This window comes from Protomyctophum bolini (assembly GCF_963924005.1).
Source record: "Protomyctophum bolini genome assembly, chromosome: 12".
NCBI classification, from domain to species: domain Eukaryota; kingdom Metazoa; phylum Chordata; class Actinopteri; order Myctophiformes; family Myctophidae; genus Protomyctophum; species Protomyctophum bolini.
In genome coordinates, this window is record NC_137873.1 from 4,199,208 (window position 1) to 4,219,396 (window position 20,189).

The 20,189-nt window shown below is 42.6% G+C and overlaps 1 protein-coding gene across 3 annotated transcripts in view; it reads right to left on the reverse strand.

The window, feature by feature from the left end:
* The window catches only part of zmynd11 (zinc finger, MYND-type containing 11), a 29,694-nt gene extending 10,386 nt beyond the window's left edge, over positions 1–19,308 (reverse strand). For 2 of the 3 annotated variants that reach the window (XM_080778605.1, XM_080778603.1), the window contains exons 1-8: positions 19,136–19,290; positions 13,003–13,138; positions 9,887–10,046; positions 8,558–8,581; positions 4,272–4,286; positions 2,710–2,871; positions 1,323–1,379; positions 954–1,031 (exon numbers count right to left, since the gene is read on the reverse strand). In XM_080778605.1, the coding sequence (XP_080634731.1) occupies positions 954–1,031; positions 1,323–1,379; positions 2,710–2,871; positions 4,272–4,286; positions 8,558–8,581; positions 9,887–10,046; positions 13,003–13,133 (627 nt within the window). In that variant the 5' untranslated portion in view covers positions 13,134–13,138; positions 19,136–19,290. Of the gene's footprint in view, positions 1–953; positions 1,032–1,322; positions 1,380–2,709; positions 2,872–4,271; positions 4,287–8,557; positions 8,582–9,886; positions 10,047–13,002; positions 13,139–19,135 lie in introns of all 3 variants that reach the window. The other variant, XM_080778604.1, reaches the window with a different exon arrangement.
* Positions 19,309–20,189: the final 881 nt, after the last annotated feature.

The window sequence follows — 20,189 nt, forward strand, 5'->3', positions numbered from 1 at the left end:
ATGAAGGAGGGAGAGGCCAGGAAAAGAGGGACAGGGAAATGAGGGGTACAATAAGTACGTTGATGGAAAAGGGGACGAGGAGGAGATAAAACGACTGTGGAGATGGGGAGGGGGGTCCATGGAGAGATGATGGTAGGAGAAAGTGTAAAAGAGAGGGAGAACGGTGGAGGAGGGGAGAGGGAACAGAATGAAAGGGTGATGAAAGAGACGAAGGAAGTGTGAGAAAAGGTAACAAAGAAAGAGAACAGATGGAGGAAGGTAAAGTGGGATGACGAGAGGGCCGAAGAGAGGGAACGAGGGGGTGATGAAATGAAAGAGGGATGAAAAGGGGGAGAAAGGGCAGAATGACAATATATACTGCAGTGATGAAGATTTACTGTATCCATAAACAGCAGAAAGAAGGGAGATGAATAGAGAGGGGGGGGGGGGGGGGGGGTGGACGGTTGGAGGAACACAGGAAGGTTGACAGTAAAGGAGAAATAAATAAATACATAAAATAAATGGCTGGCCTGCTGTAGATCGTTACTGGACCTTTGATTTAAACCAGTATTAAAAAAAAACACGGATGCCCCCCCCCCCCCCCCCGTCATGTTGACTTGTGACTTCTACAACATATTGGTTTGCCTCAATGCCTACCAGTCGGATATGTACGACCTTGGCACACTCAACCAAGACACCAATTGAGTAACTTCATATTGATAATGTGCTTCGTACCTTGTACTCTATTTGTGCCCCTTGTTGTTTCTTTTATGTACGGGGACTACGAATGGAAATTAGCATTCTTGCTAAATCTGGTGTATTTACACGGCATCATGTATGTATTGTTCAATAAACTGAATTCCCAAGAGTTTGATATTTTAGCAATCTCTCAGCTTGGGTAACAATGTAAGCTACTATAGTCTTTTATACTGTGTGTGTGTGTGTGTGTGTGTGTGTGTGGTTTCTTTTCTCACCCTCTCTTTCATCCGCTCAACAATAAAACGCAGGTATTTACGCATGTCCTGTCTGTTCAGGTTTTTCTTTTTACTTCCCTGCAGAGAGAGAGAGAGAGAGAGAGAGAGAGAGAGAGAGAGAGAGAGAGAGAGAGAGAGAGAGAGAGAGATAGATAGGAGGGAGGGGCAGAGATAGAGAAGAGTAGTCAAGAGGGGTGAAAGAGAGAGGGCAGGAGGGGAAAAGAGAAATGTTAACAGTTAAAGAAAAACAAACATTTGAAATGGACATAATCTTTTCAAACAGTCGAGTCACATTTAAACCATAACACACACACTCCTGTGAGGTCAGCGGGCTTTCAGCTGAATGCAGTGAACTGAAGAGGAACTGACCTCTCCCTGTGGAAGGGTCTCACTGCCTGGCTGTCTCTCTCTCTCTGTTTTCAGCTGCTGTTTACATCCAATTCACAAGAAAACAAAACTTTTAATCAAACTTTTGAAGCATCCTAAGAGAAAGTCATAAAACAAAAAACGTGAATTAACGTGGATTTTGATACTCGCTTGGCTTGTCTGGAGATAACGAATAAGCCACCTGAACACAGAATGCAACTTTTATGTTAGAAAACACATCCGATGGGTATTCCTGTCCACTACCATGGCACGGTGCCGCCAGCTTTTCCGGGCACTCCGACGAGCACAACTGCCCGTGTCCATGTGTGGGAAGCCAGCAGAAGTAATTCTTTCTTTCCAAACTTTTCAGGTCGAGACCCAAAACAGAGATTATAGACGTTTGCCCAGGACCCAAACTAGTGAAAATAGCAGATCTACAAACACACAACGTGTATCTTTGCGCCACGTTGCGAGCTTGTAGATCAGCTATTTTCACTACTTCTCGACCCATACAAATTGGTCTGTGACCCACAAACACTTGTTGCCTTGTTCCTCGTGAGACATGGCCAAAGCATTTCCAGGGGTACCCAGCCAAAAACGTTGAGAACCCTTGTCATAGGTAATAGGTGAACTCTAAACAAACAGATCAATAATTATATGCAAACCGCTGGAGATCTACAGTTTATAGCAAAAAAGGTTTCCCAATTGTCAACAAATACCAAGGCTGTCAATTAAGATTAGTCTGTAAAAGCTTTGGGAGACAGACGGATACAGACATTGGACATGGAACGAGCTGCTGATCCAGGACCAGTAACACAAAATACTGGTAGATTGGTCGGTCTGCATTATTTGACTTTGTTTAATGACATTATTGACAATATTGGTACCCTTGTCTGCCCCCGACACTCGTGTCAAAATGACTTCAACATCGGAACCACATATATACTGTACATGTATTTTAACGTAAATAGTGGCCAGTAGGCCAGCGGTTATGGTATGGCCAATGATCTTGAACTTTTACTCAAAGGCAAACCCCTGCCAAGCTGTATATTTCACCAACTCTTTTTGGGAACATAAGACACAAATTAATTTGAACTCTGAAAAGCACTTTTATAGTGATGAAACTGGGATTCAAAGTTAGTTTTCCCTTTACCAGGCAGATATACAGTGATATAGCCGGGGGAAATTGGTTTTAAAATGTGCAATGTTTAAAACAAATCAAATGCTTAGGATTTTCTGTAAAGATAAAGTGCCCTTCGGGGCACAGGTATTCACCAGGGCAGGTCAGGTTGTGGCCTTCTGGTGGTGAGTTATCCTTTCAAGTACCTTGGTGTGTCCGCACACTCATATACGGTACACCCACACGGCCACACCCACACACACCACCTACCCTGCAGACCGCACAGTGCCAGTGGACGCCACCATCTCGTGGTTTGTACTCTTCTGAAAGACACTTGAGGTGATAGACACGGAAGCAGTTTTCGCACGACAGCACGTCGCCCGGCAGGTGGCACTCGAAACAGTACCAGTCGTGACTCTCTGACTCCCATTCCTGGACAGAACACACACATGGAACACAGGTTTGGGTCACCCCCTCCCCCACCAACCATACCACCCCAAGCACACCCACCCTTCAGGTCCACCACAAACCCGTCGAGACCAGCCAGGGAGGGAGGTTAATCTTGTTCAGCCACCAAAACAACATTTTGCAACCACCTGAAGGTGATGGCAAAATGTTGGTGTGAGAATTGTTAATATTTGAGAGATTAAAGAGCAGCTCTTCAAATGCTGCCCAGTAGCAATATAAAATAATAGTGTGAACTCTAATAGTAGCCAAATTGGCTGATCCCAAACGTTTGTGTTCCACAAGGGCAAATTTGTTTTGCAAATAGACTGATGCAAAGATTACATGCACGTATCAGCCTTCTCTTGGCTGGTGTTATCTTCCCACCTTGGAGCTAGGTCTCTGCTATCTCACTGACTGTACCCCAGTACATAAAAAACTAACTAAACAAAATAAACATTACAGAATACAGACAAAGAGGTTTATTCCAAATGAAGCATTATCCATCACCTTCTCTTACAACGTTTTCTGGCATCCAAATAAAGCAGTTCTGTTAACTGTAACTGTTAAATAGTACGATCCAGATTAAGAACTTCAGAAACAGGAATGTTTCGTGAGGATTTTTATAATTATGTTTTCTTTTTCTTTTTTTAAACAAAATATATTTAGGAAGCAAATAAAAAAAAGGATGTCTAAAGTTTTGGAATTAACCTCTTCAATATCAGTCTATTAGAAATAGAATGACCACTATATTAGGTCGAATATATTGTATACACTTCTCTCCAGCATACAGCACTCTTACTTGCCAAACCTGTTGCTACCATAAACAACCTGACACCCTAACACTGTAGATGGTAAATGCAATAGTAGATCGTTCTGGATTCTTGGTTAATTAATTATATTACTATATTGCAATGAACGAAGGGATGCCAACATTCTTGAGACAAATGAAGACACCTGTGCTCTGTAAAAGGTGCAACACCATCTATCAATCCAATACACAATGACCTGGAATGTTTTCTCAGGCCTACAAAGACTTTTACTTCCTGGAAATTGATTTAGTCAATAACCATACCAAATATACTAAGTAACTCCAGCCAGTAAACACAGTCAGGTCAGCCCTGCTTAGCAACAATCTTATCACCAGTAACTTCTTACTTATTTGCCTGACAGCAGTTCTACAATAAAACGACTAGAGGTGTCTAAGGACACTGCCCTTTCCACTGTTACACCCTTCATCTTAAAAATAAACACCAGTTCATTGAAAATCCACACCAGGTCCAGGTACCCCAAATGCAAATTATACTATAGTCATGTTGAACGGCAAAAATGTTTTTAAAATGATACAGGCCTCAACAACAAACAGAGAATAGCTTTAAATATGTTACCGGTATCTCGTCCGTCTGTGGAAGAACATAAACAACAATACATTAGGGAAAGCAAATACAGGCTGCCCCACTTCCTGCTCCCACCCTGACTAATTCACCCCATAGTATCCACTATGTACATATTTATTTATTTTTTAAAGGGGAGAGAAGTCCACCACCTTGCATTCTTTTCAATTTAGATTTCGGAGTAATTGCTGAGAGGGAGATGGTGTAGTTGAGGGAGGAAATGAAGAAAAAGCAGTGGTCAGATTTGATCTTAGCTCAGCCGTTGGTACAAATGGCTCCAGAGATGGAAGTCTAAACCTGGGGTTCCCAAAGTTGGGGTCGGGACCCCGCCCACATGGGGGTCGCGAAATTATTTTGGGTCATCAAAATAAATTACACACTTGAATAGAACTCAACAGAATGAGTGAAATACATGGTAAAAATGATTACAAATACATTTTAACCATAACAGTTACAAAGACCTAGCCCTAGGCTAATACATTACAGACAAAAGCGCACCAAATTTGCACATTAATGTGCATAAAAACCCCTGCAGGGTTGGGTTGGGGTGGCGAGTCAATGGCAGCATTATTTTGGGGTCGGATGGTGAAACGTCTGGGAACCCATGGTCTAAACCACTTAACCATCAATTAGCATTATGACTACATAATTAAAACAGACATAAGATGATGTACAGATATGTATAGTTGTGGCAACATTTCCTACAATATAGTCCACTTCGAAAAAGTGTAGCGTGGTTCCTGATGAAATGTGAGCAATTAGGAGGATGTTACATTACATTGCTTAACATCGACCTCAAGTACCAGCTATCTGTAAGTGCACCTACTGTAAGTGACACTAAATCTTTACAATGGCTTAAAGGGGCATTCTGGCAGCTCTGCTAGCTGGCATGGAAACCAGAAAGTCACAGGGCACAAAGAGTAGAAAAGTGTATAGCACTAAGAAAAATAATCTCAATGGAAGCGGCTCATGATTTTCCTCATCTGGAGCACACACTGTAACTAGAAGTAGGAATGAACCACTTGACATCAATGCAACTACGGTAAGATGCAAAGTGTCAAGAGTCCAACTGCGCCCCCTCACAGTCTGCTGGAGTGGCTCAGACAGACTTCACTACCATCTAGTTCTGGAAATCTTTGTATTTCTTACGTTTTGTTGGCTCCATTTTGCACATTGGGCGCATAAATGATAGGTACTGTATATACATCTACAATAACAGCACATAAATATATATATATTATTTTTTTCCTTTGTTGTCTCCAGGTCAAATTATCAAATTCAGTCTACACACCGATGACTCCTTTCACAATCACGTTCCTGAAATCTGAACTCGACATAAATCCAGCTTATTAGCTTTAGCTGGCACATTTAAGATCAATAGAAGCCTCAAGAAGTTTCTTTAAAAATCCGTCTTTATGCTTATCAGAACATAAGCTCATGATAATATAGTACAGTGCATCACTTCAAAATCTCTGTAAATGTCACATTTAGTCATGACATGTAAACAGTCCTTTATCAAACATCCAGTCACTTGATTTAATCACGCAACAACCCTCTTCAATCTAGTACTGTACATCGCTATGTAAACAAAACCTGAACATAACATTAAGGCAGATACAGGCAGGTACAACACCAAAAAATGTAATTATAGTCTTTAGAAAACTGTGCACCTATCATGTCAGATCCTGCCTCTTTCTGTCTACAGACTCATTGTATTATTATTGGACTTGAACCGACAGGAGCAGTGCTATAGTGTCTTCAGTCGGTCATAGTGGGGCTACGAAGTAGACAAGCCCAAACGGCACCATAAATAGTCACGAGGACAAAAGGAGCAAAGACGGCTTCATAATAGATCTCCTCCGCACCACCCGCAAGGACCCTGATGTGAAGCCAAGCCTGACAGAAACACTGGACTACAATACAGTGTCTACATACACACAAACACATACCGATACTGAGGACATACACACACACACACACACATACACACATCCATATTGTACACACATTCACAAGACAGACAGACAGACAGACAGACACACACACACACACACACACACAAATACACACACAGATGTATAGACACACTTGACCACCCACATGTACCCTATGTGTTCTGTCAGGCATTAAGAGGTATCTCCGCTGCTGAGTTTTTTGAAGATCGGAGCCTGGGAGTCTAAAGATGTGTTCACACAAGCCATGCAATGTTTTTTTGATCAAAGCAATTCAATATTAAGTCAATGTAAAGACTCATCATCAAGCAATATTTCGCTTCTACACCCAAAACTAAACAAATCATCAGTTGAAAAACTCTGGGAGGCGAACAGAGCAACATCCGATGTAGGACACAGTTGTTGAAGTAGTTTGTTATTGCTGTGTGTGGATTTCCTGAGATACTATATATGATGCAACACTTGTGAATGGACTAGTGCGAGAGAATTGTATGTCTCAGGTAAGTATCGGTACAAGTTGTGACAATGTTTATGTTGTGACATAAACATTGCCAATGCTGCCATGACCAAAGTCACAAAAATGTCAGCTGAACTAAGCGACATAGCTCCCGCGATGCGGGAGGGTTTTGGTTTGAGCTTGAGCCAGGGTGCCAGAAGTGGGCCAAAGGCAGAGTGTATAAGATGCCAATTATGACAGGTTCTGGTGCCAGGTTGGTGGTCACTAGAATCACTGAGGCTTAAATAACTGAAAGTCAATGAACACAAGAGGGGAAAAGGTCCAGGGGGAGGATCCTAGTAAGGATCAATGACAAAGATGACTATTGTTCTTTATAATAGCATGGTACTGCTAGCAGTGTGGCTATAAGGGCCACACTGCTTCGGCGCTGTAGTGCAGAAATTATTTCGGCTCGTCAGAATTTTTCAGTAGCACGAAGAGACGACTTTAGGACGGTACCCGCCCCTCCGCACCTCAAATGACGTCACATTGTAGGCTCTACAGAGCCGAACCGACTTTTATTCGGCTCTAAGATAGGAGTATGAATCGGCCCTAAGAGACTTTGGTTAATCAGTTGGTCCATCTATCCAAAGTAAACTAAGGCCCTCATTTATCAACGCGGTGTACACACCCAAATTTGGGTGTACAAACGCGTTGATAAATGAGGGCCCAAGAGATCTTTGGAGCCATGTGATGCATATATCACACTGTTGGGGCGCCACAAATGCAAAAGGTTGAATCCTATTTCGTAGAAATGCAAATTTCCCCATGTGGCTTCCTTAGGCCGGTATCTGCAATCACAGTTTATCATTTCTCAAAGTTAAGATTGCTTTTCAAAAGATTTGAGATCATCTTGATCAAAACGAGAAAAAAAAAGAAGGGATCCACTGCAATGCAAGTAACAGGCATGGACATGGCAAGAGTACAATCACATAAATCACAGCACTTTCCAACCACCCCCCCCCCCCAACATTCTCCCTCCTCTCTCCCCTCCAGCACCCACAGACACATCATTTTCACTTTGTCAAAATATAACTACAAACAAAGCATGCTGGACAGAAGAAAAACACTGCACGTACATCCCCTCTAACCCATCCTCCCTGCCCGACACACACTAGGAGGAAACAACTACCATCAGAAAACAAAACTACAGGAACTACCCACTCGTCGATGTGATGCTTGCTACCAACCTGCAGCTATGCTAGCATTGCTTGTCGTCTTGCATGAGGACGCGAGTCAAATAAAGGACACTGACAGGACAATGGTTCACTCTGAAACTTATAGTTTTGATTGCGATACAATCACACCGTATGCATAAAGCCACGGTACTGAAGAGAGCTTTCGACCATGCCACTTCATCCCCGACTCCCAGTTTCAATTTGCCACGTTTGTCAAGCAACGGCACATCTGTAGATAAGTAGCGAGCACACCTTTCATGAAGATCACCGATCCATTCCGCAAGAAATGTCTGGCCACCTGAACACAGTGCTACAAAAGGACTCTCGTGAACTTGACTGCGTTTGGAATTCCCTTATTTTGCGGAAATGGAAAGCAACTGAAATGTTTTCATGTTGGAAAATACACAATAATATTATTTACCTTAATTGCACTTTGCATATATTTGTAGTTCATGTAGCCTACACAACCAGAAGTTGAAGTTATTGTAATGCATAAAAAATGTCAATGAAATCCCTGATTGCACTGTGTGTGGTGGAGCCCATTTCTCACAGAATGATGTTAGTTGTGAGGTGGGAAAATAGAGAGAGAGAGAGAGAGATCAAAGAGAAACAAACCAACTCCCAAATGTGGAGAAACAACAATGCAGCCCTTACCTTTTGTCCCTCTGCTTTCGGGTCCTGTGATTGCAAGTGATTCAGAAAGTAGTGTTTAAATGTTGTGCTTCTAAAAAGGAGCTGTGCTTGTGTTTGTCTCCTAAGAGCCTGTCACCTCCAATACATAAACTTTCATATATTTGTGATTACTAATTGTGCGCGACAATATGAAATCGGCCCCTCACAAGTAGAATCCGCAAACTGTTAACAGACAAAGGTAATATTTGGCCTGCCACTGCTACAGTGGCACATGGTGATTCATAAGGTCCAGACATTTATTATGTATCATTTATATGTAATTATATGGCGCCGTTAAATTTAAAATAACATCACTTCAGACGATTCTAATATCCCTGCAAAGTGTATATCATTGCACTAACATTAACAAGAGTTATATTCATTGCATAGATCTGTGGGTAGAGAAATAAACTGCCATGGTTAGGTATTTGCACCCCACAGGGACCATGGTGTGGTTCCATTTACTGAATTAGACAAAAACATTCATAACATAAGTTAATGAGACAAGCAATTGGAAATTGTGTGCAATCATTATGGCATAATGTACTTTCACCCACAAGGTGTATTTTACATACACCCGTCTTATATTACAGTATGGAATTTCATAACATGCAAATTGACATGTTCCTTCCAATTAACAAGGGAATGGAAAGGAAATGAAGTACAATAGAATAATAATATAGCTCATGCTGATGCAAAGTCAGCAGAGATTTGAAGGTGTAATAACTTGATATAACTTGATTACAATGATATATGATTAAACAGGACTACAAACTAACCTATGGTTTGAACAAAGGTGCTGGAGCAAGTCTGACGATTGGAGCCTTTTACTTGCAAAGGCAAAAACGTTCCGATGTCAAACTACACCTTCGTCATGACTTGACGATGTACAGTATGTACCGTCTGTGAAAGGTGTAGGCAGAAGCTTCAGCCCGATACCATTTTTTTGGGTTATAATAACTATGTAATAATGTATTATTGTTGTTGGTTTTGTTTTAGTACTGCTATGTTTTATGCACATGGAGTGTATCGTTTACATGGTTGAACTGACGACCAAAATAAAATGTGTGAAGTGAACTGTATGTGTCCGGCGCTCCTGAGACGAACCCGACCAGCCTGATTTCAGGTTGAGGCGGGGTGAACTATTCCTAAGCTATGCTTTGTCGCACAACAGCGACACTCAACGGAAATACGTTCACGCAAACGATGCGTTACGTCGTTTGTTTGCATTTTATTTTCTGTGAACGACACCATCGTTGCGGCAAAGCATAAATTAAGACTTAACGGTGTGGTAGCTAGAGCTAGGCTTACCATCTCCTCCCCGGGCAACCAGTAGCCCTCCTGCTCGATGCCAGCCTTGGAGCCTTTGCAGCCGACGGTCAGGGTCTCCACCACCAGGCCGTCCTTCACGGCGAGAGTGAGTTGCCTGGACGTCTCCTTGGGGTGCATGCCGAACATACGGCTCAGGTACCTGTTGGGGTGGAAAGTATAGGAAACCAACCGAGTTGGTGATTTCATTCCAAATCTTATCTCTTATGTCACAAATAGATGTATACGACAGACATTTCCCGTTCATAGCAAAGCTGTGCTTCTCTGTAAAAACAAATAAGAAGAAGAAAGAAAGAAACGGAAGAGGAATTCATCAATCCATCCATCATGCCTCAGCAACACTATGTACTATGTAGCATTGTTTAGATAAGGTTGTAAAGCTGGCAGACCACGGGCTAGGTCCATTCTATACCACGGGCCAGGTCCATTCTATACCATACTCAAAGAGGTGCTTAATGGCACAACAAACCTGTTATGGAATAACAGAACACCCGTGCCTTTCACATTAAATTAGACCTGTGGGATATGTGTGAGAAACCCAGCTTATTTCCCCTCTGCAGTCTGTGTGTGCATGTCACTCATGGGAATAATTACAACATGGACAGGTACTAAGTGGGGGAAAACAGCTAGAAAAGTGGGAATCCTTTCCCAGGCTTTACTCGGCTCAATGTTCACAAGCACGTGACAAATTACGTGAGGCTGTCAGTTAATCACTACTTAATTGTATCCATCGTATTGTTGTGCATTACTGTTGTATATGCTTTGCAACTGTACATTACGCTGTGCATTACCATGTCACTGATGCTTGTACTAAGGGAGTTACATTATATAACCTAAATTAAAAATGGGGGTTAGTCGGTTATCCGGTAATGGTAGAAAGGCCACCTGGGATTAAATAGTAAGGTTGCAGGTTCAACCTTCATTTCGGCCAGTCTGTGTGTTGAAATGTCCGTGAGCAAGACACTTAACCCCGGATGCTGAATGATCCAGACTGCTTCTAATAGTCCCCCACCAACAACAAATTATTACGATCTTCCTCCTCTTTGTTAAGGTCTCAATTATCATTTTCCCCACAGTGCAGAAAACCCTGAACAGTGATATTGAGGCAGCATGGAGCTCAGGGGTGTGGTGTGTGTGTGTGTACATGTGTGTGTACTTAAGTCAATGAAGTTGAGCGAGTGTGTCTTTACGTGTACTCTGTGACGGAGTGTGTGTGTGTGTGTGTGTGTGTGTGTGTGTGTGTGACGCATTCCGCTGCTTCCGTCACCATGACAACAGCACGGGTGCCTGGCAAGCAGCCAGATCCCGAGGTACTCTGCATATGAGACGTGCTAAGTGTTTCATTTAAGCCGCCCATTCAATAGCACAAATCAAAAGGAAATGACTGCTCAGCCACAAGGAGAACCACCGTCGAGGATTCTCTAAGTCTAACCCATCTGCACACACTAAACCCATCAGAGCTCTTAACTGGCTTAATATGGGGACTCCAACTGTGCGCTAGCCACAAATGCCAGGACCAGGATATGCTGAATTAACACTAATATTCCACTACTGAAGTTATTGCGCGACCCCATCAGAACATTCTGTGATGCCGATTTGAGTCCTGGTCCGCTTGTTGCGATGCAATGCTTAATTTAAACAATAGCATAAACAAATATTTCTCATCCTCGATAATTTAACAAGTGAAATGATAATGGGTGAACCTGCTGTGTTCCATATAAAGGCCCCACTTCTATAGAGGGGAAGGGGAACTGCAATATGGGCTGGCTGGATTCCCAGCCAGAATGACAATGAATGTCAATCCACCTATTGATCATGGCCCTGTATGTTACTCCCTGGGCCTGAGTGCAGACAAGGTTCAGGATCACTAGAAGAGCATTTTATTTTGTGCTCGTCTGAGCTCATGTTACTGCAGTTGAAATGCTTCTGATGGTGTTGCAACTCGCAAGACGAAGTATTTGTATGTTTTTCAAAACAACAATAGACATTCCCAGAACCATGGTGTTTTGATTAGGCCATTGGAAAAAAAATCATTGACAATAAATTTGTCAACACAGTTTAGCATCCAAGCCTAGCTAAATGCCTAACATAATGCACAGAATGGAATGAATCAAGTCAAAAACATCTAAACTCAGCAACAAAAGTTCAAAGACGTAATTTTTGTACATTATTTCTCCACTTTAATAATACCAATTGGTATTGTATTTTATATCATTTCAATCGTTGATTAGTCACCTTTACAAAGAGCTATAGATTGTAAGGATCGGGTGTTCGTGGAATGAGCAACAAAGCTAAACCTTGTGGGTAGCTCCTCCAAAAAATTTGCCAAAAGGCAAATGGTTGGTATTCAACCCTTGCTTCGAGTTGCTTAGTGGATTGGATGATTGCACTCTCGCACAGTAAGGAAAAAACATCACATATTGGCAATTTTTACACTCAGTGTTGGGGAACTCAGTCGCGGGTGGAAGATTCAAAAGCAGCTGCAACAGCTTGGCATGGTATGGGGCAGTATCTCTCTCACAGGCAAGACAGAACTTGAGGTCGTCATCATTGAAGGCAATCTCAAATGCAGTGAGATATCGGGATGAGATTCTGCAGCCAGTGGTGAGCCCATATCTTCAGAATCTGGGACCTAACGCCAGCTCCAGGATGACAACACTCGCCCCTACAGGATCATCACAGAGTAGCCTACCTCCAGAATTTGGGAGTGGAGTGGATGGTCAGTTTGGACGTCCACCCGCTATACTGAGTTCCCTAACACGGAGTGTAAAATTAATAAAGTGTCAAAATGGCTGTGTTTTTTTTTCCTTATTACTGTGCGAGAGTGCAATCATCTAATCCACTAAGCAACTCAAAGCAAGGATGAATACCAACCACTTGCCATTTTGGCACATTTTTTTGGAGGTGCTACCCACACGTTTAGCTGTGTTGCTCATTCCACAAACACCCGATCTTTACAATCTATACCTCGTTGTGAAGGTCACTAATCAACGGTTAAAATACAACACCAATTGGTATTATTGAAGTGGATAAATAAATTATGAACCAAAGTTAAGTTTCCAAACTTTAGTTGCTGAGGTTAGACTGTGGTCACTTACTTTGAGATCCTGTCCATGTTAGCAATTTGTTTCTGGTTGCGGATGACCTCGATGGCTGCCCAGACATACTGCACCACCTTGGGGTCGGCCTGCCTCTTCCTCACCACGCGGGACATGATTTCCTTATTCATATTACCTAGTGGGCGAGCAGAAATACACAACCACTCATTATGTTCATTTAAAAAGGAAAAGAGAAATGAATGAGGGCACAAAATAAAAACATTGGCTTGAGCAAGTATTGAAACAAGGCATGTGTGTCCATAGCTACTTGCTTTAACTTGCAAAAATAAATACCGGTATTCAAAATTATTGAAATGGATATAGCAACATTTGTAAAAATCAATCATCTGCTCTGGATGATTTCACAAGTACCGGTACTCAAATTGTGCTGAATTGCTTTGTCTACTAAATTGAAGCATTTTTTTTCCTGAGTCTGTTGGGTTTCACAAACTGTTAATTTGGCTCAGGTTTGCTTCATGAAAAGGAGACAATCATCAAAGCAATATGGACACTGACACGAAGGCATCTTCCTAGCTATAGGATCTTCTTCTGCATCTGACACCATCTTCCAAGTCAACTATGTAGTATGTACACATACTCATCCAATTATATTCATTGTTCCATTAAAGGCCTGAATCAGTGGTGCCATCCAGAAAGAAAAAAAAACAGTGGGCACTTGGGCATACAGTATAATAATAATAATAATGTTGCAGCATACAAGTTATATGCTGCATCTAATATATTCTCCCGTGGTTTCACCATAAGCCCCAGGCCACTTATAGGCCTATTCCAATGGTGTGGTCCAAAACACACAGCAAAAACATCTTATAGGGTATTGTCTTTCCATATATGGTCAATCCGGTATGGTCAATCCCATTCAAACAAGAGATGTTATAGTCGGGCCGGCACCCTGGGAGTTTCCGGAGTTGCACCACTTACTTCACACGGGTGTGATTTTTTAAATATATATGATGGGAACTGCCAACTGCACCGCCCTCTACCGCAGACTGCTAGAGAGGCTGGTGCAGAGGTCGCAGAACATCAGACATGAGCTTCGCTCCCTCCAGGACAATATACACCAAGTGGTGCGTAGCCACAGCGAAACGGATCATCAAAGACACTCACCACCTCAGCCAAAATCTGTTCATGCTGCTAACACCAGGCAGGCGATACAGCAGTATTAAATGGCAAATGAAAAGACTAAGGGAAGCTTTCCACAGCCAGCCCACCAGGCTGCTTGTGTGTGTGTGTGTGTGTGTGTGTGTTTTTTTTATTTGATGTCTTTTCATTTGCCGGGACTGAATAACTGTCTTTGCTTGTTAGTTTGAGATTAAATTTTCTTAAAAGAACTTCAACCACTCATTTATATCTGAAGGTTGGTTGTGCCAACCAATAAAGTTAAGTTGAAGTGGAGTTGTTCCTTTATTGTTATAGTAGATTTAAAGAGAGCAGACATAATGATAATGATTAAATATTAAGCTTAGGCCAAATGTTCCTTTTCAAATACTTTTTCTACAGTGCTGTCATCGGGAAAATGTCATTTGCCATTTTGACATAAAAACAAAGGTTTCTAATGAAGACTGGAGCTATATATCAGATTGAATTAGAAATTAAACAAAATGTAAAGACCTTCAAAAGGAATATGCCGTTTGCCTGAGCCTCCATGCAGTGGGTGCCTGGGTTTAGCATCCTTTGAAACCTCTTCAAAAATTAAAATCCAATTTCATGCGTTCTCCTCCTAAGCCTTTGTGAAACGCAAGGTGTCATTTTCACAAGTCGGACAAAAACAAACCATCATAATAGTAAGGACGATGCTTGGCTTCAGAGCTTTCTGTGAAAGCAGGGGCTCGAATAAATGAAGGGTGAGAAAATAGCCGTTTTTTCCCTCTCTTTTTTTGAGTGGTGCAACCACTCCTATAGACAGCTATGTGTGTCCCTGGCTGGCTGGCTATGTCTGAGCACGAAAGCTGGCTGGCTGTGTCCGAGCACGAAAATAGCTTTTGGTTGGTTTTCACAACTAAGTGTCACTGTTGTGCAGCCTAACACACACACACAGTACACACAGTACACACACACACACACACACACACACACACACACACACACACACACACACACTTGGGGTGGTACAGTACAGTACAGTATAAAGGGACCCCCATGGTAACTGTCATTTCTCCTTTTCTAAATTTTTATCCCACGATTTTGTAACCCAGTTTTCTTTTCACCCAGTGCCAATTATCTAATGTAATCCTGGGCGCTACACTTCCTCTGCCAACCTGGGGGGGCAGCGGACTGACCTCATGCCTCCTTCTATGCATGAGGAGTCCAAGCTGCTTCTTTTCACCTGACAGAGGGGAATTTCCCCGGCCGGACGTAGCACGTGGAAGGGACACGTTATTCCGACCAGTTCCTTTCTTAGGAAATCCTGACTTCCTGAAAGTTCATATAATGGCCTGTTGTGGCGCTGTCATTGGGCCCAAAAAACCCCATAGCTCCATAGAGGTCCATGTATTTGGGCCCAACTTCACCTAGACTGTATTACCTTAATAAACATGGTCATGAATACTTCCAGTCACTAAAGTCTCATGTCATAATATTCTTTTTGGAAAATTATGGTCCCAATTTTTAAGAAATTACCATAAAGTCGAGTATGTTCTATGGGGCGTGGCTACGTTACAGCCTATGATCGGGTTCCACCCCCCGCTCGAGTCAAAATAAAAACCAACGAAGAAGAAGGGGGGAAGTCCCTCCTCGTTGTCTGGGCCAGCCAATGGCCAGCTGGGCCCAAACGGAAATATGGCGATTGGACTGACAGGCTTCATCTTACGTCCACATCAGACCCGGAGAACGCTTTGTCCATATTTTTTTTTACAGTCTATGGTTGTGACCAGGCTTTTCTTTTCGCAGATAAGTAAGCCTGGGACCGAGGCTAGGACTCCTCAGGGACCCCCGCGTTTTGGACGCCGGAAACCGGGCCGGCACCCTGGCCGCATTCCTGTGGGTCTGGAACTTCCGGGGACCCCCACACGGAGTTGCACCACTCACTTCACACGGGTGTGATTTTTTTTACTTTTGTCAGGCATATGTGAATTACCAAAGTGGCAGTGAAGATGTAGGCCTACTGCATGCTTAATCAATACATGTTGATTGTTGGGAGTGGGACTTGGGTGAATCTGCATTGCCTATACACAACTCAAACGAAACACGTCAGTCACAGTATGCATGTAGGCTAGTAATACAGCAGTTCGTGTTTTGTTTGACTGCTCATGAGCTGAAGCTTTGTGTTCTTGGAAAGCAAATTAGTTTATTGCACAGGGAATATTCCAAAATAACTTCCTTCCTGCATGCGGCACTACAACCTATGTGTGCTTTGTTTATACTTTATACCCATTGTTTAACCTTGTTTTTTTTATATACCAATTCTACCAACTGAAATAGTTGGACTATTTTAAGATCTAGAAAATGTATGCCGACTTTGTGCATTGTGTTTTGATTGTATACTCATTGTATGTTGTCTTTTGTAGTTTAAAATTCTCATGTGAACACAAAAGTAAATAGGCCTACTCGACTCCATATAAGATGTCATTGCCTACCAATGACAATTATTGCAATTGACAAATATTCTCAGTATTGGAACAAAGGTTTGGCTCTAGCACATCATCACTATCTCTTGCCACTACAGCTAAAAGCAACACCCTTGCCTAGGCTATGAAGAACCCTTTCCTAAGTGAACCACAGCAGACAATAATTCATGTTGAAAAGTGAATGAACAGTAAATCAGGCAGCCTACAGCATTCAGACAGGCCTAGTCTCACCTCTTCTAGAGAGTGAAACAGGAGGAGAGAAGAGAGCAGATAGGTGAACAATGAGATACCCCTACGCTATGACAGCCACAAGGTGCAAATTAGGACCACCTGTGCCAGTGTGCCACGGTCACAGACAGTGGAGTGGATGGCAAGTCCCTCTCCTGCATCTGCTAAGGTTGTCATGCTCAGGGCAAAGACAAAACACAGCTGCAGACCTCCCTGGGAACCGCACGTGTACATGATGCTGTGACAAATGGATCCGGAACCTCACAAACATCCTCAAAACAAAGTAACAAACTATTTGGTGTGTGGTGCTGGGGCTAATTAACCACCTACGTTGGCTCTGTACTCGGATGGTGTTTGCCTCTCTTTACTACACCTAATCTCTTTGCCAAAAATAGCCGATCTTACAAGGCAAATCTTTCCGGTGATAAAATGGCCACCAACATAATCAAAAAGGTCAACCAAAGAACAAGATTCTTATACAGGATCTCCTCACTGGTCAACAAAAATACCTTGAAGACCCTAACAGGAGCCATCGTACAAGGTTTATTCGACTACGCTTGCACCTCCTGGTACCACAGCACCTCTAAGGCCCTTAAAACAAGGCTCCACCTCACCCCTGCCCACTTTGACAGGCTGGAATGGCTTAGGGTTGACGACAGAGTACAGCACCTTGCAATGGGTCTGGTCCACAAGATTCGCTACACCACCAAGATACCCATGTACCTGTCTAAATACTTCCTTAATGTCAACGAAGTCCACACCCACAACAACACCAGAGGGAGTTCAACAAACCATGTGCAACCCAGATTTGGCACAAACAAGGGATTAAATTAATTTCGCTCCTATGCCACCAAAATGTGGAACGCCCTACCAACAGTCATTAAGACATGCAAATCCCTTGACTCCTTCAAAACGGCTCTCAAAGGGCACCTACAGACGGAACTGGCCCCCGTAAAATCTGAAAGCCCCACCGACCCAGTTTCCCCTCACTGTATACGTTTCTTTTCCCTTTTTACCTCCTATGATGATTTATTTTTGACTATATAGTTGTGTATATACGAATATACGTCTCTAAATGTTTTGATGAATTGAAAATGGTTGGCCCGCCCCTATTGTAAACAAGTGTAATGCTTAAAGTTTATGGTGTCATCCACTCACTGTTAACAGTTTTTTTGTATTGAGTTGTACTTGAAATGTACTGTAATTCTACAAACTGTTAATAAATCAATCAAACAAGCACGTAGCATGTGGCATTGAGAGCTTGTTGATCAGCCATTTGTGGTTAACGTTCCTCTGGTCTAGAATATGATGCTGCGGTTCAAGGGCTTAAAAAATCAATAATATTGTGCACACTTAAATGTCTGACACCAACTTCTTCCATCACAAAATAAAAGTATAGTTCGCACTTGTTTAAATGCCCCCACAAAGTGACACGTGTTTTTGGGATAGTTTCTGTGGATGTCACAGCCATAACGACTTTGTGTCAGCCAGCATTGGCCAGTTGATAACCAAATCACACTGACTGGATTAGACAAAACGGCATGTCTATGTGAGCTGTAAATCTCTATATGTGCTGAAAATTAAGATACATGTAAATTGAACTTGAACACCACTCAGGAGATTTCCCAACAAAGAGGAGACCAAACAAGGCCACGGGGCAAAGCAGTTAGCTTATCCTAGCCAGGCTGGCTAACTGGCGACGTAACAGAAGTATGGTATTCTTAATAAAGGACCCCAGTGAACTACAACACATTAAGTGTGCTTTATATCATCACAACCTAATCCAATTGCTAAATGTAAATAATTACACAAAATAACAAAAACACATGCGAGCTGATCGAGGTAGCTAATGGCTTAATAGTCCCACGTACGTTCAATGTGAGTCGTGCGACAAAAAAATGACTTATTTTCAACTATAAAAACGTGACGTGTTTTTTTTTTTAGACATCAGTTTTGTCAAGCGAGGGGCTCGTAGTCGTAATAACAGTGTAATTATTTAGCCTTTAGCTTCAGTAGCTAATGTTAGACGACCGAGTGGTGACAACCAACCGACAGCAGTTCATATTATAATGCGCGTTTAGTTGTCATCGTGTCGTGTACATTAAATGACCAGCATTATGCGTTACGGTGCTTTAGAAAGCACCGTGGCACATTTATTGGCGACACGTTCGCCAGCTAACTCGCTAGCTAATCGTTTGTTTTGGAGGGCGCCATGTTCGCAATCCTCCATCATGGGAGAGAGGAAAAGCCAGCAGCCGTAATGTTGTCATTGAGACAATGCGTTTATGTGTTCGCTCATTAAATAAAACCCCAGAACTTACCTCTCTTCTACAGTGTTGCTAAAAAATAAACACACGCGATGCTGTAGAACATGTAAATATCCGCGCAGGACTGAGTGCGAGGCGCCTTACATTTGTATTTCCGGGGTTAGTTTTTGGACAGTGTGGATAAATGTGGTTGTTGGTGTCTGTCCAGCTGGCTCAGGCTCTCAGAGCTCTCTAGTCTGGTTGGGAGGTAAACACAAGCCGAGCCAGAAGCACACGTAGCACAGCACAGCCTCGAACTCTAGTGGCGGAATGTTGTTAGTTGTTCCCCCCACGGCTTAGTTCGAAGCAGAGGTCTACTATAATCTGCCTATGGCTCTGGTTTGAAGCACAGTCGCTCACGTTTTTGCTTGTTTGAGCCAGCAGCCAGGGAAGGGAATACAAATGTAAAATATTAGGCTATGTTATGTACCATTTATGTAATAAGCCTATTATAATTAAGTGTGGTTCACAAACTTTTACATATCAGCAAAACTACAAAAACACTTTTTGGAATAAAAAGTGTCAATCAAATTAGGTTATGAACATGGTTATTTTATATAACATATTAACATGGAATTTTCTGCACACAAATATTGTCTAACTAGTAACTCTTAGTAATATATTACTTGCAATATTTGTTTGTCTATGTTTTATCACACCTGTGTGTGTAAGTGAGTGGTGCAACTTGTGTGGGGGTCCCCGGAAGTTCCAGACCCACAGGAACAGGGTGCCGGCCCGGTTCCGGCAAGCCGCCTCGCGAACATCCAGACCCCCAGGAACGCGCCGAGGGGGTCAGTCCGGTTCCGGCGAGCCGCTCTGCGTCCGGAATGGTTGAGAAATGACAGTTACCGTGTGGGGGTCCCTCTACTAGTCTACTGTACTGTTACTGTAACACCCCAAATCATCATATACAGTATGGGCCTACAGTGTGTGTGTGTGTGTGTGTGTGTGTGTGTGTGTGTGTGTGTGTGTGTGTGTGTGTGTGTGTGTGTTAGGCTGCGCAACAGTGACACCAACCAAAAGCTATTTTTGTGCTCGGACAGATCGACCCAGCCAGCCAGCCAGGGAC